The 24977-nt window shown below is 45.3% G+C and overlaps 1 protein-coding gene across 5 annotated transcripts in view; it reads right to left on the bottom strand.

Annotated features, from left to right (window-relative positions):
- Positions 1-6453: 6453 nt before the first annotated feature.
- The window catches only part of TTLL7 (tubulin tyrosine ligase like 7), an 89845-nt gene continuing 71321 nt past the window's right edge, over positions 6454-24977 (bottom strand). For all 5 annotated transcript variants that reach the window (XM_077928530.1, XM_028732974.2, XM_028732973.2 and 2 more), the window contains 4 exons: positions 23998-24078; positions 18131-18291; positions 16155-16328; positions 6454-6763 (listed from right to left, as the gene is read on the bottom strand). In XM_077928530.1, coding sequence (XP_077784656.1) covers positions 6649-6763; positions 16155-16328; positions 18131-18291; positions 23998-24078 — 531 coding nt within the window. In that variant the 3' untranslated portion in view covers positions 6454-6648. The remainder of the gene's footprint in view (positions 6764-16154; positions 16329-18130; positions 18292-23997; positions 24079-24977) is intronic.

The raw sequence follows: 24977 nt of genomic DNA, 5'->3' as shown, positions 1-24977 counted from the left end.
AACTCCCTCTTAGTTAGGTTATCACTTTTCCTCTCTGTACATGCCTCAGGTGAATGAAGGAAGTGGAGATAGTGATCTTGGTATATTTCCACCCACAACACCATTGGGAAGGTATGGCTACATCTGCTCCATTGCCAGACATGCCTAAATCTGTTTTCAAATAGACACACTGCAGTGTAAGGCAGGCTCCATCTTCAAGGAGCTTTTATTAATTTATTTATTTTAGAATGGAGCCATTTCTCAATAAGCATTCTTCAGGGGCGGGGGTATAGGTAAGGTAGAGAGACCCCGGACCATTAGGTCCAGTCATGACCAACTCTGGGGTTGTGGCGCTCATCTCGCTTTATTGGCCGAGGGAGCCGGGGTACAGCTTCCGGGTCATGTTGCCAGCATGACTAAGCGACTTTTGGCGAACCAGAGCAACGCATGGAAACGCCGTTTACCTTCCCACCAGAGTGGTACCTATTTATCTACTTGCACTTAACGTGCTTTCGAACTGCTAGGTTGGCAGGAGCAGGGACTGAGCAATGGGAGCTCACCCTGTCACGGGGATTCGAACTGCTGACCTTCTGATCAGCAAGTCCTAGGCTCTGTGGTTTAACCCGCAGCGCCACTCGCGTCCCTATAGCCTGTGTATAGACTATGCATTAAAAACAAGTGTTCTAGTCCCCCTTGATTCTGGAACAAAATGTGTGTACGTAGCCCAAGTTTCAATACCATGCTGCTTCCAAGTTTGGTTAGTGTGTATATGTACGACTGAGGAGGGGAAGGGAAAGGCAGGCCAGAGTCACTGCTAATCGTATTGACCCCTTGCCTTGCAGAAAAATAGTAATTAGTTAGAAATGCAGAGTTCTACAATAGTAGAGGCAGCAAAATGAGTCAGAAGAACAGCTGTAGGTAGGAGGCGCCATTTAAAAAAAAAGTTCCCTCAGAAAAAAAAACCCACCCAGAAAGTTAAAAGGAACAATAATGAATACCATCAGGGAGTTTCTAGCCAAGTTCTTTCTGATTACGAGTTTTTACAAAGGGAAACATTCAAAAATGAACAATCGCATCTGCATTTTGAAACGATAACAGTTCGTTCTACCACCTCAAGGGTTGATTGTCGCATTATCCTGCAACTGGCCAGGCCTAAAAGGTGAGCAGGCATCATGAAAACAATTGCCTCCTCTCCCCCCTACAGCTATAAACCTTAGGAAAAGGTCATTCATAAAAGTACAGCACACATTCGAGGGTGGGGGTGGGCAGAATGCAACACTTACTGAGAAGAGAGGATCGGAAATATGCATAAAAATGGAACATCGTATTTGTATGCTTCCTTCACCATCACAGCCATTAGTTGCTGACCACAGGCAGATTTCCGTGTGTTCCTTTGACTCCCTGAGCGCACTTTTCACAGGACCTCACTTTCAATCTGCAATACTGGTCAATCTCCCTTCTACTGTTGCCTCAGTTCCCCTATTTTCAATATCTGTCACAAACTGGCAGGACGACAGGGAGGTGGAAGAGGATCCCAGCGAGGGGCATAGCCAGGACTGGGACACACTGGAGCAAGCTGGGGATGGAGAAGTACTCACAAGCTGACAGAGGATGGCGAGGGGATGGAGGTCAGCGCACATGATGGAGGTTCCAGCGCACAGCAGCAGGAACCATCAGCAGAGCCAGAGAGGAGGCCTTGTCTCCATGAACATGGTGGGCTCTGAGGTGTAGGGAGCAGCAGGAGTGGCACTCTAGGAGGCTGAGGCAGGCAAGGGCCCCCAGCTCAGGCCAGGTGGGGCTCGCTAGCTCTGGGAGGAAGTGTGTGATTCTTCAGCTGGAGCAGGCTCAGCACAGGTGAGGGTCACCTGCCTCGTCAAGCCCAGATGCTGCAATCAGCAGGCAAAGTACAAAGGGGAAGCAGAGATGAGGTGCTGTGTCTGCTCAACTGGTCATGTTGATGGACCTTGGCTTGGATGCTCATGGACCTTTACAGGACTGTGCTTTGGGTTTGACTCTGGTCTGTATCCTGACTGCTGGACCTTCAGACTTGGCTACTTAGATTCACCCTGAACTGTTGTTTCCTGGACTTTGCTTGTGTGACTTGGCCCCTGGACTTAGACTTAGACAACTTTTTTGCAGCCAAGGGTTGAGGACAGTACTGTTTTGCTTCCCACTGTTCCAAACCCTCACACCAACACTTTACTTTCTCTGTAGAATGAGTATTTCTAGGCACACACTTTTTTTAAAAAAAGAAAGTAAAATCTGATGTGATAATTTGACTTTGTTCACCTTTTTGTCCCTACTCCTGTCACGGGCAGATCTGAGAGAATGTTCCTGACTCTTTCACAGTGCTATATTCCCTAATATCAAGCAAGGCCATGTTCCTCTGAATCCGCCCTAGTTTCTGGAAATGATTCACCAACTGGAAACCGCTGTATTCGTTTATCAAGCCCTCTAACATGCCATCTTTTAGGCAAGGGCAAGTAACATGGCCATTTTCTTGACCTCGCACTGGAAAGACAGAGATGAAATGCAAGTTGCTTTAGACAGAGAGGTGCCATGTGGCAGTTTTCCCTCAGGTCCTTCTCCCATTATCACATTGGAATGGTTTGCTGTCCTTGTGGCTGGTGATGTCATGTTTTATGTCTCCACAAACCAGCTCTGTGTTCTTTCCTCATGATGACCACCATCTTCTGCTCATGAAGCTATTTCATTGGCCAGCATTAACACGTGACCTGACTCTGTCTGTATTATAAAACAGAGGTGAGCAGTCTAAGCTTCTTGGCCTAATTTCATGAGGCCGTCCCCAACCAAATGACATGTGGGCAGCAAGTCGGGGGGAGGGGATGAGGGAAAGGGTGGCAGAGAGAAAGAAATGTAGGTATTAATATAAAGCATGCTTCTTTTAAACAGCTACGATTTAATATTTGGCTATGCTGACAGAGGCAAAACGTTCAAGAGATTTGGCAGAACTCCTGTGGATGATTTGCAAACTACCTCCTGTCATTTCTGCACGTTGTCACCTATACCTTGTGTGTCACATTCCTTAACCCGTTTTCTCATCTGGAAAACCAATTCTTTCTAAGAGGGGGAAAAATAATCCACTAGACAATTACATTTCCAAAACCATTCTTCATAGTTTCTGCAAGAAAATGCCACGTCAGAGGATTTCTTCCACAACACAATGCAGTGCACCTCTTTGCACAAATACACAGCTTTATAAGATTTAAAGAGGATGTTGTTGGCGACAGCGTCATTCTGGAAGATGTCTGCTTTCTCAATTAGTCAGTAGATATTTTGCATGACTCCAACGACATTGCAAATATCTACCTGCCCCAGGGAGAAACTAGAAAGCTCAAGGAAAGAAAAAAAAGACAGTAAGACATTAACCACTGTTGGCTGTTTTTATTACAAGGCTCCAGTTAGAAACTGTATGTCAGACCTCATGGTTTTAAATAATTTACCCAGTGGATTGTCTTCACTTAAGCTAAGAGATCTCAGCATGCCCTTACTGGGGGAAAATAAAATTACACATTTCTCATCATTCTCTTAACATTACAAAATATGCCAGAAAGTACACCAGATTTTGGCTTGTACCGGTTTCTCTTTAAGTAGACTCATAGAACTGTAGAACTGGAAGGGACCCCGTGGATCATCTAGTCCAACCCTCTGGAATCAAAGAATCAGGAATCAAGTAAGCAATGGGAAGTGCCATATTTAGTAATTAACCACTTCCCTCTCTCCCAGTCCTTTTAGTTTATCCTGACAAAACATGTGAAGACAAACAAGAGGCTTTACATAAATGTTTCCAGTCCAAAAGCATCATGACTATAAAATAACGTTACCGTAAGAGGACCCCCCCAAATCAATTCAACTGGGAAGAGCAATCCTATACTCAGCCGTACACCAAGACGAAAGAGATACCCCTCTGCCATGCCGGCAGAGCAGCCGCCATATCCAATGCATGATCAGCCCAGGAGAGGTGGGAGAAGAGAAATACAAAAAGGCAGACAAAATAAGGCCCATAAGCATCCCTGGAAACACTGCTGAACCCACCACTCAGGTACGGTGCTGGCAATGGGACCCGGGGAGGGAGCCAATCCTTACAGGCTATTTGTGAGGTCTCAGATCAATTGGCTGGCATCCAGAGTACCCTGGATCAGAGGGACTGTTCTCGAATGCCAGAGATGGTCACCCTGGCTGCTCCAGGCATGGAGGAACCATTGCTCTGAGCCATCCCCCTCTCACCTCCCTCTGCCGCCCCGCAGATGACCATCCCAAGTCCTTGCCACTCCCTTTATATATGGCTATTCTCCTTCCCGCCCCAACACCCATCTTCTGCTCCTCCCTTCCCTCCACCCAGTTATTCCCTCCGAAAGCTCTTTCCCTAGCAGTCTGTGTCTGGTTCTTTGGGCCAATGACTTGTCTGTGCTCCCATTCCCCAGGATGTGTGGCCTGCCTAGTCAATAAAAGAAGCATCCCCTTTTTTTACGGCCTGCTTCCCTACAGAGCCAGGTGAGGACGATTTGGAACCTTCATCTCTCCTGTGTAGCAAGTCTCCTCTGCTATAATGAGTTGCTGTTTGCGAATAAATGCAACTATTGAAGTTCTCCCAACCCCTTCTGCATCCTGGTCCATCGCAAGGTTTCCTCACACACCGAGTACCTATCCCAAACCCATGGGATGCTCTACAACCAGCTTCCCATACAGGTGAGGCAGGGTAGGCAATGGGCCCCTTGGGTGCAGTTCTTCCTGTGGCTTTTGTGCCCCTTTGTGAGCTGCTAACAGCCCTCTGCTGGCCCAACCTGGATTGGCCATACTGCTCTAGCTCACACCACCTGAAAAGAGGTCCAGCACCCCTTTTCCTGTCTCATACTGAGGCAGCAAGGGAACACTATCCATGGTCTGTTTCCCCTTAGCCCTGCTATGTGATAACGGGGTTCCTTGCAAAACACCTTGGATGGGGTAGTGGTGAGTCTGGGAACATTACAGGCATGTTTTTCACCTATAGCTAAGGCAGGAGTGTGTTGGGCCTCCAGAGGTTTCCCATCCCCATGCTAAGGGGAGTGTGTGAAGGTGAGAAAAGTTATGGGGGGCAGTCACAGCAGTTACATTTTGCATCATGTGCTCCCCCTTTCCTGGCTTGCTTACGTGAGTCCCAAGGAGCAGAGTGGAGTTTGGTGTTTGTGTCCGGTGCCCCAAGGCGAGTGACCTAACAGGGTTTGAAGCAGAGAAGAGCTAGCAAGGCGCTCAGCACCCTACGAGTGCTCTGGGGACAGGCTGCTTGCCAAGTGTTCCCTTTGCAGGTGAACTGTTTCCCCTCAACAAAACCCCCCGTTTTGGGATGTTAACTATATGTGACTTGAGGCCAGAGGCCTATCGTTTGAATTGTGGGCTTCCTAGGTCCGGTCGATAGGCTGGCGGTGCTGTGCTGTGAAATGGACGCCAAGTTACACCCAATCTAGGACTCCAGAGTTTGTCAACATGCCACTCTCTGGACTGTGGGAAGTGTCAGGGTGCAGCTCAGCTTCCACTGTAGGCTGATGTACCTACATGAGAAAGGGTAGATAGAGAGGAAAGCTTCCTAGACTGTCCACCTTGTTAATCTTCCTTCAGTGTTAGGCGGATAATCTTAGGTTTGCTGATGTCACATCCTACCTTCCTTCTTTGTCTCCATGCCTCCTCTTACGAGCAGGTGTACTTGGAGCTCGCTCTCTCGCTTTCCTGTTGGCTCAGTGCATCTCCACCTTAGTTAGAGCTTTCCTACCAACATTAATCCCCTAAAATAAACATTAGCTTTCCTATGCTCCTAGACCCAGAGTCTCTCTGTGACTGTATGCAGGGTAGAATGTGCTCCTCTCACAGGGATTCCGAATTCAGCTCAACGTCTGCTGAGCATTCCACTCCAAAGTAATACAGGTGTTGTCGTCAACAACCCTCAGCATCCTTTGACCATTTTGGGCTGTACTGGCAGGGACTTCTAGGAAATGGGAGTCCAACATCAATCTGGAGGGTAACGCATTGGCTCCCCTTGCTATACTTTGCCATGGTTCTCGATAGGGGAGCAGATAGTTTTCCATTGTCCGCCTTCCATTAAAGCCAATGAGAGAAAAACTCCCTCTGCTGACGTGTGGCTGACGTGTGTTGCACTGTCGAAAGGAGTGTGGCAGTGGATTAAAGGAGTATATGATATAATGCTAAGTGTGCTCGCCCCCCTGAGCTGCCCATGCCCTGGCCACATCTTCTTCACCAGTGAAATTACTCCATCAGTTCTGCCAACATATGAGGGGAGTTCGGCTGGTGTATCCGCCTGGCCAAGGGTGTATTTGGCGTTCCACCAGCATTTGGGGACGTCTTCCAGATCCTAAAGCTCCTTAAGCCGGTGGATCTTTCATATAGGATTGCGTCCTTACAGTGACTCCACAGTAGGGAAGGAATTGCTAAGAAACCTACCAAGATCTGGGCATCCGTATCTCTCTGTAAACATTTTGAGAAGGTTTATTACATTTCCAGAAAGGTTAGGTGTTTACAGCAGGTTTTTGCGCTACATTTTTATATACTGTAATAAATATATAACAGTGCCTGGGTTCAGTTCCATCGCACATTTGAAATTGAGAAGAAAAAAATAAAATAAATTGCCCATTATATATAACAACATTCCCTTTCGCTTCATGACTGGTCGTATCTAGGTGTAAACAAAACGGAGCGAGTCATTCCAGATGAGCTACATCCAAAACCGGTGGAGGGTTTCATGATGAACTGCAAAGGTCCTGGCAGTGAGTACCTGAAAGAAAGGAAGGAAAGCATGAGAATTCAACAAATATATTCATTTCAGTAACATGAAATCGCTGAACAAGGGCACAACCTAGTAGAGGGATGTGTACTGGTTCCTTATAAGAACCCATGCAGCATCGGTAAAATAATACCTTCATTTAGAATGAAGTGTGGTGTAGTGGTTAAGAGCGGTAGTCACGTAATCTGGGTAACCGGGTTCACGTCTCCGCTCCTCCACATGCAGCTGCTGGGTGACCTTGGGCCAGTCACACTTCTTTGAAGTCTCTCAGCCCCACTCACCTCACAGAGTGTTTGTTGTGGGGGAGGAAGGGAAAGGAGATTGTTAGCCGCTTTGAGACTCCTGAAGGGGAGTGAAAGGTGGGATATCAAATCCAAACTCCTCTTCTTCTTAATTGGCTGGCTAAAATAAAGGTGTTAAGTTACTGGCACTGTGATTTTTAGGCACATCTAAGGGCAGAACGCTACCACATCCAAGCACGTGGATATGAAGAGGTGTGGTGGGCACACGCTAGGTAGAATCCAACCATCTATTTTTTAAAAAAAAAACAAAACAAAACACAGAAGTTGATTTCCTGTTTCCCACCCTAGTGTGACCCTGATTTGGAAGCCTCTGCAACATGAGCACCTTGTCTTCAAGTGTGAAGTGGTACTCCATCTACAGCAGCGGTTCTCAACCTGTGGGTCCCCAGATGATGTTGGACTATAACTCCCATCATCCCTGAGCTCTGGCCTTGCTAGCTTGGGGTGATGGGAGTTGGAGTTCAACAACATCTGGGGACCCACAGGTTGAGAAAAGCTGATCTACGGTCTTTGTAGACATCGCCAGGACATCAAATGCAGGATCAGGATGCTTCTTCTGCCCCAAACAGACATGTCTTATTGAGGAGCTGATCAGTAATAAATCCCTATCTGTGAGAGGTATGCCTGCCCATTTAGGAGATTCATCTCTTTGGGGAGGGTTTTCTTGCAGGATATGCGTATGTTGGTCAGTAATGTTCAACTCTAGGATGGGGAACCTCTAAGCTTCCAGATGTTGCAGGAGTACAACTCCCTAATCATTGCCCGTTGTGGCTGGGGCTTAAAGCAGTTGGAGTCCAACAGCAACTGGGGGGGGTCACAGGTTACTCTTGCCACTACTCTCTGCTCCGCCCCCCTGGCTGCATTTGAAACAATGGACCAAAATATCCCCAAAATAAGAAACTGAAACAAGTTTTGCCTCGTGCAAAACACTCCTCCAAGAGGCGTTTGCATGCCAGAGTAGCACATATGTTCATATAATGTGGTGGCCCTCCAAAACCTTTGGACTACAATTCCCATCAGCCCCATCCAACGATGAAAGATGTTGGGAACTGGAGTCTAATAAAATTTGGAGGCTGGGGAAGGCTGATATAACTATACACTTACATTTAACAGCTCTATTTCTTTGGTCTTGGGGGAGTGAAGCAGGCCAGTTAGTCAACGGGGGATAAAGGGACTGGCGTGAAATGTCTGGGCTGCTGGATTTTTATTATTATTATTATTATTATTATTTGCATTCATTTTAATGTAAAGTTTGCTTTACATTTGAAAAACTGGGCATTTGAAACTCAAAGAAGTCCTAGCCAATTTTTTATGATTTGCAATTGCAAGGTTATGAACATTGTTGATCTAACTTGCATTCAATTAAATTTTGTCTCCATGCCGACATAGCAACACAGGGCAATGTGTATGTAACTATTATAAATAACTATCATACCTAAAAACTATTATACTAATCTGGGGAAAGAGGGGAGGATTTTTTGACGTTTCACAAACCTCCCTCAACACAGAGGACTAGAAGGATGTTTACTTCTGCTGCAATCCTATACCCACTTATTGGGGAATAAGTCAATGAGGCTAACTTCTGGAAAGACATACCGTATTTTTCGCACCATAGGGCGCACCGGACCATAGGGCGCACCCAGATTTTTGGGGGGGAAATAAAGGGGAAAAAATTATTTTCCCCCCCAGGCGCGGGGCTGGGGCGGGGGAAGCTCGAGATTCCCCCGACCCCAGCCCCCAAACAGGCAGCTCTCTGCAAGCCATGGGAGCGCTCCCACTGCTTGCTGAGAGGTGCGCGAAGCCTGGACGCGCTGAGCTGAGCGCGCGCAGGCTTCAGCATGCAGGCAACTCTCCGCAAGCAGTGGGAGCGCTCCCGCTGCTTGCGGAGAGGTCCGCGAAGCCTGGACGCGCTGAGCTGAGCGTGCGCGCAGGCTTCAGCATGCAGGCAACTCTCCGCAAGCAGCGGGAGCCCAGTGCTGAGCTCCCGCTGCTTGCGGAGAGGTGAGCGAAGCCTGGAGAGTGTGAGGGGTCGGTGCACACCGACCCCTCTCGCTCTCCAGGCTTCAGCGAAAGCCTGCATTCGCACCATAGGACGCACACACATTTCCCCTTCATTTTTGGAGGGGGAAAAGTGCGTCCTATGGTGCGAAAAATACGGTATATAGAATTCAGCTGTTAAATCTCTCCCTGCTATGCTAATTTCCTAAGTATAAGGAATTTCAAATATGGCTGAGCATTCAAGTGGACATTCCTCCCACCTGCTTTGAAGTTGTACAATCCCAAATGGGATGTACCACCACATGCCCAACAGGTAGGTCTTTTATCAGTCGAGGAGGATGGAGAAGAAAATCCGAGTGGAGATAAGTCAAGAAATTTGGGAGACGGGTGAAGGCTTCAAAGTGTTAATCACTTTGGAGAAGGGAGAGTTGGGAGATGGGACATTGATGAGTTGAGATCAAAGGGGAGATTTTTTAAAACAACAACATTGTAGTGCAATGTATTTGTTGCCTGCAGAACCAAGTCATTCCACACCTGTCATCCAGGGGCATCCTCCACACTTAAGTGTGATAGACTGGCATGCAACCGTGTATATGGACGGAACCAGGAAATGATTAAATAATTCAATCCAAACCTGGAAATGGGGAAGGAGACCTAGAGAGTCTTTGTGCCTGACAAGGAGACCTTCCCCAGAGCCTGAAGAGGACATCTATGAAGGGGGAGGAAGCCCCAAAGAGACCTGAGGCACAGCGGGGCTTCCCCGCCCCTACTGCTCAGCCTCCCCGCCTAACAGATGGCGAGGCAGCGCAGCAGCCGAAGTTGCCGATGCAATTCCCAAACATCCTCCAGCCCCCTGTCGGCCCCAGAGCTTCAGTTCTAGTTGTGGATATTTTTGGATACAGTCTTTTGGGCATGGATTGAAGAGAGAGCGACAGAGAGGACGTTTAGAGGGTGCTCCCCACTTTTCGTGATTTCACTTAGGCACATGGGGGCCCATCACACTTGCCAGTTTCAACACCTTGAAGACAGGAGCAGCTTCTAGGAATCCACCCGGCACTTACAACCTCCCCCCCCCCCCTTTTTTTTTTAACAGGGAATGCTGAAAATATACTCCCCTCCAGGTCACATATCTCTCACGTGGAATTCACCTTTCCACCCTGCGCTCAAACCACAAATTGTGGTTTCTACGAAAAGACCATCTTTATCTCCAGCTACTGCACTCAGTGTGGCTGTCCTTGTGTAGTGTCCAGCATCTCTTAGGACAAGAGACACAAGACTTCCATCTGTACCAAATGCCTGCGCAATTTTTGTACTGCTTTCTGAAGATTAAAAAACAGCCACCCTCTGCCACATCAGCCATATCTATATTGATCATCCATCCATCCCTCTTCCAATTCAAGAACCATTCCTCCAGTTTTGTGACACACTGGAATGCTTAACTCTCTTCTCTATTTTTACATAAAGGGGCAACCGGGCTTCTGTCTCCCTTTATCTTGCTGCAGCAGCAACAGGATCAGGTAGAGCAAGGGCAAAGAACTAAGGATCAAGCAGTTCCCGTTACGAAAATAAACAAATGCCCGCACAAAGCCCTACAAGCCAGAAACGCCATTAACACATTTAGGTACATTAGACTAAACCGGACTCTTATTTAATGAAGTTGTGACATAACCACCACCTCATTATCATGATTTTAGCAAATTGCTAATTTGCCATTCATCAATGACTACTCTGATTTATTTGCTTAAAAAGCAGGCAATAAGCAGAAGGGGAACTGGAATAAAATCATACAAACAATAATTTATCACACATTGTCTAATGATCACCCTTTAATCTATTTCCCATTACGGATGTACTATAATTACGGGCAGTTATTAGATAAATGCGGCAAAAGTACATAAAAATAACACCTACACTAAGTGGAAGCTGCGTGACGAGCAATGCATTATGCTAGAATTGATTGCCACCACCGCACATAAATAGAGCCCACTGTTAGAAAAGGGTTACATCATGGAATGGGAGCCCTATTGATGAATGAATACTGAGCACACTCTGAAACAGTCGCGATGATTAATCCTACAAAATTACTGGGCAGCATCATGAGACTGTATGATGAAGTCAAGCCATTGCTTCCCAAGACCTCTTGCGAATTTAATGCAAACAAAGACCCCGTTCTAGTGGGACATTGTGAATGTTCAGGGTTTCCTTCCTACAAGACCAAATCCAACAAAGTGTGTAAAATGGCAGCATTACTGCCTCAGGGTGCATTCAAAGACCATTAAATAGCCAATGGAAAGACCCTATTCTTTCTAATGTCACTAGGTTAGGGAGGAATTCTGAGTTACACCAAAGTGTGTGTGAGAGTGGGGGGAGCTCTGTAAAAAGTTGAAAAATAAAAGGGAGGGTGTTTTTAAGAAATCACACTGTCCTTACGAGTGAAACAACCCTCTCCGTGGGGTTTCAGCAGGCGGAGTTCAATACAAGAGGTATCTTCATGCTTTTTGCGAATAGATGACGGTTAGCTACAGTGCGTAAGGCTGATCTGTTTGATCCGAGCACATAATTTCCATTAAAATAATTCCCTTTTACATTAATGATGAAAAGCAAGAACAATCTTTGGTCACAGCTGATCAAAATTAGATTACTTCTCTACTGTGATAGCATATTAATACCACACATGTTTTGTTTTGCCGCAGCAGAGTTCTCTCTGCCCTACCAAATACTTCTCTCTCTTTTTTCCAGCTGGAATTAATTTACTTCCACGCTGGTGGAAAGAATTACACGATAAAACAGCAAGCAAACTTCGGATACCCGAGGAACAGGTCTGACACCTATTGTCTCGAATAATGCTACAGCAGCCAGCTCAGCCTTAAGAAGGTTTTTGGATTTATAACTCTGCAAATAGATGCAATCTGTAGGAATTGCAGGTATCAGTTACCTACAGGAATTAAAATGGCTGCCCTGAATGCTCCCAAATAGCCTGGGCAAAGGTATTAAGCAGCATAAGCCATAACACTCCATGTCAATGCCTTTAGGTCACTACCACTGGTTAACCAGTGTTCCAGATGTCAAAAGGCTGAACTTCCCTTCAAAGCAGAAGCACTTTTATCGCTCCATGTTGATTCACTCCACCCATGCTCAAAAACAGCTGACTTAAGAGCCACCACACATAATGGGTGGTATCCAACTCAAGGATTTATGCTTGTGCAACAAAACTTTCCTCCCCTTGTCTCATCCCCACCCCACCCCACCCCACACGTGCACACTCTGCACTTCCCCTCATCAGCTTCAGAGGGTTGGGGAAACCCTGGAACAGATTTAAAGCATATACACCTGAAAGGTCCTGCCAACCTAGCAGTTCGAAAGCACATCAAAGTGCAAGTAGATAAATAGGTACCGCTCCAGCAGGAAGATATACGGCGTTTCCGTGTACTGATCTGGTTTGCCAGAAGCGGTTTAGTCATGCTGGCCACATGACCCGGAAGCTGTACGCCGGCTCCCTCGGCCAATAAAGCGAGATGAGCGCCGCAACCCCAGAGTCGATCACGACTGGACCTAATGGTCAGGGGTCCCTTTACCTTTACACCTGAAAGTGTACACTCATCAAATGCACACTACATTATAGGCATCCCTACAGGCAGCTGTGGTTACAACTGCCTCCTGACTTTATGTGCAGTGTCTTGTAACATGGCCCTCAGCTGAACTGAACGGGTTGGAGAAAAGGGATTCTAAAAATAAAAATGAAAAAAGGCGCCACACTTGGCGTAAGAAAGACAAAGGGGAGTTCCTCAGGAGCAAGCCTAAACTCTGCTCCATTCAAGATTTTCATTAGTCCTTGTAGGCCAAGGGTGGCTCATGTAATCCACAAAGAGCACCAGGTTAGGAAGCATCTTTGAAGAGAGGGATCAAGATGCATAAATAAGGACAAGAATGGAGATGCCGTGCAGAATAAACGAGCTGAAATAACAGAAATGGATTAATACGACAGTGCAAAGCGTAACTCGGTGCAGGAGGGAGCCTGTGCCATTTTTAAAAGGCAGCTCTTCAGGCACTGCAGTAATGTTTTCTCTGCAATTTTTTTCACAAGATTTATATACCGCTTAGACTGTAATAAAACCTCAAACCAGTTTTAGGGGAGGCCACTCGAGGACAGAGAAGAACGTTCACCCTGTGCCTGCACACAGATGTGTCATTTGAACCAGCACAGATGGTTGGGTAGAAATTAAACTGGAGTCAAACTTATGCAAAGTGGTAGAGCAGTATGAAGTTCAGCAAAAACAAAACAAAAAAACCTTCCTGAATTACATGTGGAGAACCCTGCATTTCGAAACCCTTGGATCAGGCATGGCCAAACTTGGCCCTGCAGATGTTTTGGGACTACAATTCCCACCATCCCTGACCACCGGTCCTGTTAGCTAGGGATGATGGGAGTTGTAGTCCCAAAGCATCTGGAGGGCCAAGTTTGGCCATGCTTGCCTTAGATGAACAAAAAGAAGGTACCTTATCCAGAGACAAACCACCGAGCCATATAGCCTAATCCTGTCTCTTTCAACAACCAGTAGCAATCCAACACGCTCTTTTCACTGACGATGTCAGGACCTTATTATGCAAAAAAATGCCTAATGTCAAAAAATTAGACAGGCTCATTTGTTCATGAGACAGGCTCTTCCACACCCAAATCTGATTTTGGCCATTTCAAGTTTACGATCCGCGAGACCTAAATTTGTCTTTTTGTGTAGTTTTGTTGTGCGTTGGAAAAAAGGAGGTGGGGAGAGAAAGTAGACGCATACTTTCCTATGCCCACTTGAAAAGCAGTTTGGCGAATGCACCTAGAAGACTATCTGTTTTCCCTTCAATAAGAGCAGAGGCAGCCACGCTAGAATCCAGTCTTGAGATATGAGAGTCGACAAGCGACGATTAAAACTCATTTCCAATGGAAATGCTGGCGACTAAATGCATGGTTGGTTAACTGCCAGGAAGAAATGGAAAAGGGGCATATAACACTAAAATTTCTGAGTACTTAAGGGTGGGAGTGGGCATTTTGCAGATAGGAAGTTAAAGAGATGAATCCAATGAGCAGGTCTTAAAATGCTTTGGGTCTTATCACAAGATAAGCAGGATTGGAGAAACAGGAATTCCATTTCCTCTCCTCCTGTACCCCCTCCCAAAAAACAACCATGCAATAGAGCAGGGGTCTGCAACCTTTAAGACAAAAAGAGCCACTTGGACCCGTTTCTGAAGAAAAAAAAACTGGGAGCCGCAAAACTCGTCATTATAAAAATAACTTTTTTGTCACTTTTTTATTATTTCTTTGTTTGACCCCTCAGAATTACTCCTCCTCATAGAAATAAACGTTAAATTAACAAGTTACCTTTGTGTGTGTGTGTGTTCTTCACTCCCCTTCAAAACAGTGACCAGCATACATGCCCCCTTTCAATGCAGTGACCAGCGTACATGCCCCTTACAATGTAGCGGGCGGGTGGGAAGGTGACGTCGGGACGGTGCGTGACTAACGCACGCACCGCCCCCATGTGACATCACAGCCAGTACAGCGCCCGCCACAGTGGGGAGTGTCGGGGCGCACAATGCGCCTCCTCCCCTCGCTAGTATCCGCCCCGGAGCCGCGGCAAAGGTGTAAAAGAACCACATGCGGCTCCAGAGCAGCGGGTTGCCGACCCCTGCAATATAGGGTCCCTTAGCACTCTGGAGCCTATTTTGAGGGCATTTGGGGAGCTGAAAAGGACGAAAGAGGAAGCTGTGTTGCATTCATGGAAGTCTGTTGTGCAAGAGAAGCTACAAGGCTGTTGCATACAGCTCTTGTAGGTCATCTATAAGATGGTGGAATTCTGATCCCAAGAGACCACTGCTCATCCCTGTTATCTTTCTTAAGGCAAACTTAGAGTGTTTCTTTTTAAGGTAAGTTTTTCTGTGAATTACTAGTGGAGCTGCTCTTCCTCTCCTCCTCAGTTTGTTTGGGGGATTTTTATTTTTTTTAAGCCAACGTGTGATATGGCATGGTCATTTCGAAATGCATGATGTTGCTACTTTATCCCTGCTTTGAATCTTCTGCCGGTTTTAAACTTAGGCCGCATCCAAAAGAACCACAAGTTACAGCGTTTCGTCAGGAAGCCAAGGGACATGCACCAAGCGGAAACAAAGCAGTAGGACCGCAGGCGCAAACCCAACACCTTCATGAATACCATGCTGAATGCATAATAATGGGTGTTGTTGTTTTTTTAAGATGTCTGGAGGGGCCCTCAATCTCACACACAAATGAAGCACCAGCTAAAGAAAAACAAACTCACACTTCACATAGCCTGGAGTGGTTTTGCATCGAAAGGCTCCCTCATGTGGTGGAAGCACTCCATGACTTGTGAGAAAGTCTAGACAGGAGACTGGCAGAGTCCCACACTTGTTCCTAGCAGTTCTAGAATGGCTCTCTGGGACTCATGGTCCTTTCTGACCACGCAAGACAGATACTAGTGCTTCTATGCCATCACTATGTGTGCTTCAGGGCTGATTTGTTGAGTGCGCAGAAGAACATATTCATTTAAAATCAGGGGTGGGGAACCTGTGGCCCTCTATAGACTTCAAGCCCCATCCTCCCTGACCACTGGCTGGGTGTGATGGAAGTCGGGAATCCAACATCTGAGGGAGGGCCGCATATCCCTCACCCCATTTATATGGGCCTGTTGTTCCACAGTCTGTTTTCGTGAGGGAAGAAATGAGCAAGCTCCCTTGCAGTGGATTGCCATACGCTAAACCAGGGTTTCCCAAACTTGGGTCTCCAGCTGTTTATGGACTACAACTCCCATCACCCCTAGCTAGCAGGGCCAGTGGTCAGGGATGATGGGATTTGTAGTCCAAAAAACAGCCAGAGACCCAAGTTCGGGAAACCCCAAAAGTATGCCCTGTAAACAACTGTTAGGCTGAAACATCTGTTGATGTGTTATTTGTGTGCTTTCCAACCTGAGATTGAAGGGAAAAAAATTAAAATACATAGAGCAACCTAATCAAATCCTTGCCACCCTGCATTACAATGAATGTTAGATTATACAAAGCCAAAATAAAGGAGGTGTGCATACCTTGTGTCATCCCAGTCTGGGTAAACTCCAGTGAGGGACCCTCTGGAATCGGCAGAGTATTTGTAAACCACTAGCAGGCACTGTTTACAAAGATCTACTATTCGTTGGCAACACTGGATCTGATCGTCAGTCACCGCTTCTGTGCTTCTACTGAATATCGTCTCCCAGGAGCTCCTGTTGGCATGGAAACAGACATGACCTCATGTTTTCTGTCACAAATGGCAATCTAAAAGCTTTACTGCTCTACAGGAGAGATTTAGCCATGGAAGAAGGAAGAGGAATAATGCACGACCTTGCCCGTTTACAGTAAAGAGCCTACCCTATTTCACCAGCAGACGGTAGAAAATATAAAACACAAATGAGTAAGTTAACCTTCGGCTTTCGGGGAGGGGGAGGGAGAAGCCCACAAGCCAGTTGTTCGGCGAGCGTCTCGAAGCTTCAATGGCAGAACCCTTTCGTGTCGGCAGAAGATACGCCACATTGACGTTGCTTTCATCAATGCAGGGCGCATGGATTAAGGGTTTGTGCAACCACCTGAAGTCTCCGACGGAGCATCATAACAGTTGCTAAACAAAAGCATGACTGGAATATAGACCTTCATGTTGGACAGCCATTATATTAGCTTATAAAGGGAACAACAAAAGCAATGTTTTACTGGAATAAAAAAAAAACAACCCTAAATGCGATGTGTCTGTAAAGGATCCTTGCTGCTGAGTTGGATCCTCAGGAGAAGCATCCAACTGGATAAGCTTTGGTTGGTACATGGCAGACATAAGAGCGGATGGCCCAGTTTTTGCTCATCGAAGTCACAAAGCTTGCCCTTCTATTCTTACCAGTCGATTTCCCAATATATTGGTCTGATACATGGACCAATAGATCCCAATTCTGGCTGCTTGGAAGCCTATTTTGGCATTGTCGTTTAGTCGTGTCCGACTCTTCGTGACCCCATGGACCAGAGCATGCCAGGCACTCCTGTCTTCCACTGCCTCCCGCAGTTTGGTCAGACTCATATTGGTAGCTTCAAGAACACTGTCCAACCATCTCGTCCTCTGTCGTCCCCTTCTCCTTGTGCCCTCAATCTTTCCCAACATCAGGGTCTTTTCCAGGGGGTCTTCTCTTCTCATGAGGTGGCCAAAGTATTGGAGTCTCAGCTTCAGGATCTGTCCTTCCAGCGAGCACTCAGGGCTGATTTCCTTAAGAATGGATAGGTAATCAGCCCTGAGTGTTCACTGGAAGGACAGATCCTGAAGCTGAGACTGCATTTTTTAAGCGCTGTTTAATAAATATGTGCATGAACTGATGTTTACCAAAGAGTATTTGTGCAAACATGCTTAGGGTTTCACGGCCGGTCTCTGCCAAAAGATAATGTACTCCACAGTTGCCTTTCCTTCGCCACTGGTGTTCTAATGGCTGGTGGGGGGTGGGGGAGAGAAGCAACACAAAAGTGGATTGAAGGAAGATTTGGATCCTGCATATTCCCTCAACACATCCCTAAGAAGGGAGGGGAAATAAATATGCCAGGCCCTGGAGCTGCCACACTTCTTTCCCATCCAGCCACACATACACATGCCTCTCTTGCCCTAGCCAACATCCACTCTGCCTGCCATAGGGACAGAGCAGCAGGGATTCTGGTTGCAAAAGTTAAGGCAGCAAAGCAGTAAAACACCCTAATCTGTGCGGTCTCAGCTCAGACCATTACATCGAACAGGACACAGATGCTGAGGAGTCCAAGGAGGTCTCATCCATCCTTATCAAAAGTTCTAAACCATCACCATTCTAGGACCGCAAGAAAATTCTGAGAACAGTTAATATTTAGTAAGGAACTCACTATGAGAAAATTAATAATAATAATAATAATAATAATAATAATAATAATAATAATAATAATAAAGCCGCAGCAGAAACAAGACAAAAAGAATGGTGCTTTTAAGTTAAGGAAAGCCATGACAGTTACAAGGTAATATATTGCTTCTTACCCTGAATTGCAGAAACAGTTCCACAGACCTTGACCATGGCTCCATAGCAGGCGATTAAAGACACGATTAAGGAGTCGGTACAAATGTAAACATTCAACATCTGAAACTCCCCAGACACGCTGCAGAACTGAGCGGGTGCTCGCTTTCACAATATCTAAAACCTGGAAAAAAGAATTATAGTAAGCAGATAAATAAATAAATTAAGGAATACTTCAAAAACAAAAACTCAAAGACCAATGTTGTGCAGGCAAGCCTCTAGGAATAAATACTTAAAATACCAAAGCCAAAAAGACGACGATGAAAAGCTAGGTTTTAAAATTTGACACATGGTTATGGCAAGTGCCTGCAATCGAAACAAATGAGATCAGATCAAAATTTTATTAGGCGTGTAAAGAACATTTTATCTCACCCATTTGCAAGGAGAATAACAAAAGTACTTTTTGTGGATAAGAAAGGGATATTCATAAGGAGGATGAACAGGTTTCTCTGCATAGACTTTGATTTCTCTGAATTGTGTATCAAAACTTTCTGCTAATCACAACTAATCACTCCCACAGGGGTGCTTCCAGACTTACATAATTTGAGTGGTGAGCCCATTTACCATGTTTTGCTGAGATGTGTTTGGTTTTTTTCTTAAAGGATCGACTTCAAAGGAACCCCATTCTTCCTGTTTTTCAGCCTAAAGCAGCACTAAGAATCCTGCAATGTCATGAGGCCAATTCCCCCTCTGTCTCCAGAGCAGGTTTTCAACTTTTACAAAACCTGAAATGCTTCTGTTGGCTGCATTTGCAGGCATTCTTTGTTTTTAAATAAAGCAAGGAATGAACATTCAGTTGAATTAATTTTGTGCTGCACTTTGTTGCTGTTTTTTTAAAAAAGGCAAACAGCCTGAGCTTGACACACAGAGGAAGGAACGAGATGACCAAGCAATTAATTAGCATTTCATTTGTTGATCATTATATTGCCGGCATTTTAAGCACAGGTAAAACATGGGCTCGCCCCGTTGCGAAAATATATACTTCCGGTTCCTGTTTTCTGTTACTCGAGTACCGGGAGGAGGTCTCCTGGTGGGACAGAACCACAGCAATAGCCCCCAAACTACAGCAGCACTGTTGCTTACTAGTAAGAGAAGGGAGAGGGAGGGACGAGAGGAAGGGGGGACGTCAGGGCTGCTTGAATGAATGCACCACTGATTGGCTCTGCCAAGGCATTCACACAGCCCCTACCTAACCCCATTTTCCCCTGGTAGGTGGCAGACGATGCTGCTGTCAGGAATCTATTGCTGTGGCTCGCCCCTCTGGGAGAACCACTCCTCTTCTGCACCTACCCTTAATTGCATTTTACAGACTAGCACTACAGTGCTTGTTTTCAAAGTTTCAGTGCTGTCTTTCCATCTAAAATAGTGCCCACATCCAGTTTAACAGAAAGAAACGATGGTCTAATGTAGCCAAATCCTATACAGTGGTACCTCGGGTTAAGTACTTAATTTGTTCCGGAGGTCCGTTCTTAAACTGAAACTATTGTTAACCTGAAGCACCACTTTAGCTAATGGGGCCTCCTGCTGCCGCCATGCCGCCGGAGCACGATTTCTGTTCTCATCCTGAAACAAAGTTCTTAACCTGAAGCACTATTTCTGGGTTAGCAGAGTCTGTGACCTGAAGCGTCTGTAACCTGAAGCGTATGTAACCCGAGGTACCACTGTATACTATTTTTTTTAAAAAACAAACAAACTGAACTGGGAATTTCTTATCACTGTGTTCGGCTTATAAGAGAAGCCGGGGAGAAAAGAGCTGCTAGGTTCTCGTATAAACTCTAATTTGCCTTTCCTTTTTTTGTGTGTGTTTCAACATGTACCACACGGTCATCAAGCTCAAGACAATCTTTTTAGCCATTCAGCGTAGTTCTACCTCTTTTTCACAACCCAGCTAATAATGTAACTGTGGGCCATAGGGCTGGTTTCTTGGGCTAAGGTTGCAATGCCAAACCCGCTTACTTGGGAACAAGCACTAAAGAACTCAGTGGGACTTGCTTCTGAGTAAACATCTATGGGATTGTTCTGTGAGTGGCATAGCAAGGGGCTTTAAACGGCGTGTGAACTTTTGCCACAGGAATCTACCCCGGGGATGCATGCAGAGCTTGGGAAGATAAATTGAAACTCCCTTCACATGAAATCAACTCACTTTGCCTTAGGACACTAGCTTCCTCATTTCAATTCATTTCAGTGTGTTGACTACAAGTCACTGACTCAGTTCTTGGCACAATTAACTTATCAATTCCAATCTTCTGTAAATGAGGGTTAGAGGTTCATAGGCTAAACGCTGGACCAACAGCTTCCACTCAACATCAAAATGTGAAACCATAAGCATAAGATGATTGCAGGGACCGTTCTGTGCCTCTAAGGCTAATTGCATATGAATTTAACTAAAGATTCTGATTTCAAGAGGAACTTATTTAGGAAGGCATTCAGCCAAAAAAGCAGGGGGAGGGAAGCTGGCAGGGTGGGGAAGGTAAATTAGCACTTCTTAAATAGACCAATATAGACGGATGTCAGGATGCACAGAAGCCTGAACATCCACAGGTAAGTTTATATACAATGTATAGGAATTAAGATTCACAAGGGGAAAGGCCACTGCACAATTTTTGCAGTTGTGTTTTCTATTGTGATCTCCACCCTCTGCGAAAAGAAAGGATATTTTGCCCCCCAAACATGAGAGATTGTAGAACAGCACGCATATGTGCTTTATAACTACAATATGATGTCATTTATAAAAGAAAAAGAAAGAAGTAGTCCTTATTTTTATTTATTTTTTTACTTCCCTGCAAATTGCAGATTACAGTCAAGATGGAAGGTGCCAAAATCGGAATACAAAACCCCCAAGGCTGGCCCACAGACCGCACTGTGAACCCTGCTCATGCAGAACCTTCATAACAACAATCTCTCCACATTTAAGCGCCTACACAAGGAAACCTTGCCCCTTTGATCCATCTCTATTTTTTCATGGCAGGCAGATTGTGAGGCCTGCTTTGCACAGCCATTTCTACAGGACTAAACCGTGGCTGATATTAACAGCTCTGCTTGTGAGTGGAAGGGATATGAAAGTCCTGAGATTCGCTCTCACAACGATCACATGTACCTCCTGTGCGCAAGGACCAGGAGAAAACTCTCGCCTAACTACCCAAGCTTGCAAGATAACCTGCACATAGTTTTCTTGCTAAGGTGACCTGCTCAAGTAATGCCGCCATTTGTCCAACTATTGATACTTTCCAATGTACTGCACCTTTGTACATCTTCTGGGCAATAATACATCGTCTCCAGCATTGCATCCTTGGGAAAATGCGCACAGGCACATTCTCAGATTATCCGCGTTGCCCAGAAGATGTGCAAAAGCCTGCTGGAGAATGCATGCGTTGAATCAGGAAATGTGCATAATGACCTGTCCATAGACAAACAATGTGCATATTCTCCTCGATAATATGTGCATATTAGTCATTCAGCTCACCTTACCCCTAACACATAAACCAGCAGGTGATGGACCATTTAGTGTATCTGCCAGGTCACTCTGCAGCCAGAGTGTCTGCCTCCATTTTATATGCTATGCCACTACTAGCCATGCCCCTTAATTGAAATCTTTAAAAAAAAAGCCTTCGACTATATTTGTTACTGTCGCCTGCCCTTCTCCCTATCAGTTCCCTTCCCAAATGCTGGCATATGGAGAGGCCGAGCTTCTGTACTTTTGCGTCACGCTCGGAAAACCTTGGGCCTCAAGGTCAATGCGAAACCTTAAGCAATCTGTTTAACTGCATCCTTAAAAATGACTCTGATTGCTCAAAGAGGTTAGGATTAAACACACGGAGAAGCCTACGGCAAGGCACTGCTGCCAAAAGACGTCGAGAGCTCATCAGCGCTTCAGGTAATATTAGCCCCCTGAGTCATCAGGCATGTCTTTGCAAGCTGAACAAAGACATCCGCCATTTGCAGAAGTGCCGTTTTTCTTCGTAATGACCTAGTATATCATCTTGACCCAGACTGTGTGCCTGGGGTACCACTTATACTTGTCAGTGGAAGAAAGCAGATACACTTACTGTTTGGGGGGAGGGTGTGTGTGTTTGTGTGTGTGTGTTCATCCTACACAGAAAACACAGTCTACAGTGCTTTTAAGAACAGCCTTGCACTGGAGAAAACTGGATGGTTGAAAGTGCAATTCTAAAGAGCTATGCAAGAGGAAGCAGAACTACAGACTGCACAGGAATCAGTGCAATCAGTGAAATACTTCTAACCTAGTAGTTCATAGAATTGTAGAGTTGGAAGGGACCCTGAGGATCATCTAGTTCAACCCCCTGCAATGCAGGAATATGCAGCTGTCCCATCAGGGGATCAAACCTGCAAGCTTGGTGTTATCAGCACCACTATCTAACCAACTGAGCCATCCAGACTGAGCCCCCGCCCCCCCAAAAAACCCTGCTGATGGTGACACTCCAGTTCCTTGGACCAGAGAACTACTTTTGGCTTCCATTACTATAAACCGTGGTTTGTTTAAACTCTTGTTAATAAGAACAAGTCAAGATTACACAGTGGTTTCAGGATCTAATTTGCTCACCAGCTAGAGCTGAAGCAAACCACAGTTTCCAGAGTTCAGGTGCCACAAGGAACAGTGTTGTAGAAATGTGATTTTGTTCAAAATAAAAACAGTCACCTCGTTGTAGGTGTGTCAGAGGAAGGAAAGGGAAAGACCTGTGAACAGGATGCTTATTGCGGATCATTCTTCTAGTATTTTTTTATTTTTTAAAAAAGATATTTATTAAGATTTTCACAATATTACAAAATGAGAAGAAGAAAAAATGAAAAAATGAAAATGAAAAAACACCAAATAAAAACAGTTAAAAAACAATTCAATCTTTCCATTACTTATTTTTCATTTGCTTATTTTCCGGACCTCCTCACGCCCCCTTTTTTGTATTCCAATTCAATTCATTGGTTCAGCAAATCCTTTCATATATTATGACATTAAATTTTTACCTATTAATTATCCATTTTTCATATTCCTTTATAACATTACAGCATAAAACCACTTTAGTTCAATCAATTTTGCAACATTTAAAAAACCAAAACTTGAAACTTGAGTCTTATTTTTACCAACTTCTCCTAGCCATTATATTCTTACATAATTCTTTACACATTTTTATTAGAGCCAAGTAATTTCATTCCAACATTTTTCTAACATTCATCGATTTTATAAAACAATCCTAATAGTAGAAACAATCCCATCTTCATCCAGCGTCCCTTCCTCCTGGTTCCGGGTTTTGTCAGTCCTTATTGTCCCATCGATCTAGCGCATTAACCTGGTAGCCTTGAATCCGAGGCCCTTAAGTCTCTTCCATGTCCCTTCCGCAACTTCTCATCATATTTATAACCGTATTTTCCCTTGTCTCCTGCTCGTTTCATTTGTGGGGACTCCAACTTAACAATATTTTTAACCCTTCTCGACTGATCGACCCCTTTTCTATAATCCACACTAAACGCCATGTGGTATTCAAGAGCATGTTTCAAAATTCCTCCAAAATTAGGAGCCCCCACAACCCCAAACATCTCACGGCCCATTGCCAGACTTGAAAAGTCCAAAAAGTCTTCTAGTAAGGCACCCTGGTTTCTTGCTACATCTGAACTGACCTATGGATTTGGCAACCTAAATGACCTTTTAAAATGGGCATAATACTTACTGCTTCTTACTGACCTTCAAGAATACCAAATTTTTAAAAGTTCAACTGAGAGAAGACATTACCAGATAAATGACTAGTGCAGTTAAGAATTCATTAAAAGTGTTATTTCTAATGGCTAACACACAGTGAGAGGAGTATGCACCACTCACCTTTCTCTGTTTTGCAGAGTCTAGTTTAATTAACCAATATGAAGCCACTTTTGATTTATGGAATTTCCAATTATCCATAATCTGTATAAAAGACCAAAAAAAATCAATTAGAATGATGTTATTTCTGAAATCAAACTACTGCCATAGGTACAATGAGATGTTTCTCCAGCGGTGCAACTGCTCTAATGGGGACAAATGCCAGCCACCATAAAGCAAGGGAAATTACAGCCATGCACATGTGAAATGGGATGCGGGTGGCGCTGTGGGTAAAAGCCTCAGTGCCTAGGGCTTGCCGATCGAAAGGTCGTCGGTTCGAATCCCCGCGGTGGGGTGCGCTCCCGTTGCTCGGTCCCAGCGCCCTTGGGTGCAAGTAGATAAATGGGGACCGCTTACTGGTGGGAAGGTAAACGGCGTTTCCGTGTGCTGCGCTGGCTCGCCAGATGCAGCTTGTCACGCTGGCCACGTGACCCGGAAGTGTCTCCGGACAGCGCTGGCCGTCGGCCTCTTAAGTGAGATGGGCGCACAACCCTAGAGTCTGTCAAGACTGGCCCGTACGGGCAGGGGTACCTTAACCTTTACCTTTACATGTGAAAATAGTCTGAAAATAAGCCCATATGGTTAGGGCCAAGCTGCGTACCTCCTAATGCGTCCCACTTTTAAAACTGTTGCTTTGTAGCACACATTTGTGGACTGCAAGGTGGGGTTTTTTAATGTATATTAAAAATACAGGGTTAGTCTTTTGAAAGAGGCCCCATGGAACAGATGTATTCTGTATCCCTGGAGCCTCTTTTAAAGGACTCACCCTGTACTTCGCAATATAGAAGCCTGTTAAGGATCTGTAGTTCTACTGAGTAGTATTTCAAGCAGTGCCACCAGATGGTGCAAAGAGCAACTGAGAAAGATGGTGGGGAGTGGTTTAAAAACTAGCCGTACGGATGGTGGGTGAAGAAGGGAGAGGGATCATTTGAAATGTCCCAGTT

The sequence above is a fragment of the Podarcis muralis genome, chromosome 5 (genome assembly GCF_964188315.1).
Source record: "Podarcis muralis chromosome 5, rPodMur119.hap1.1, whole genome shotgun sequence".
NCBI classification, from domain to species: domain Eukaryota; kingdom Metazoa; phylum Chordata; class Lepidosauria; order Squamata; family Lacertidae; genus Podarcis; species Podarcis muralis.
The sequence above is the reverse complement of the archived record's forward strand: the minus strand, read 5'-3'. Positions and strand labels throughout refer to the sequence as shown.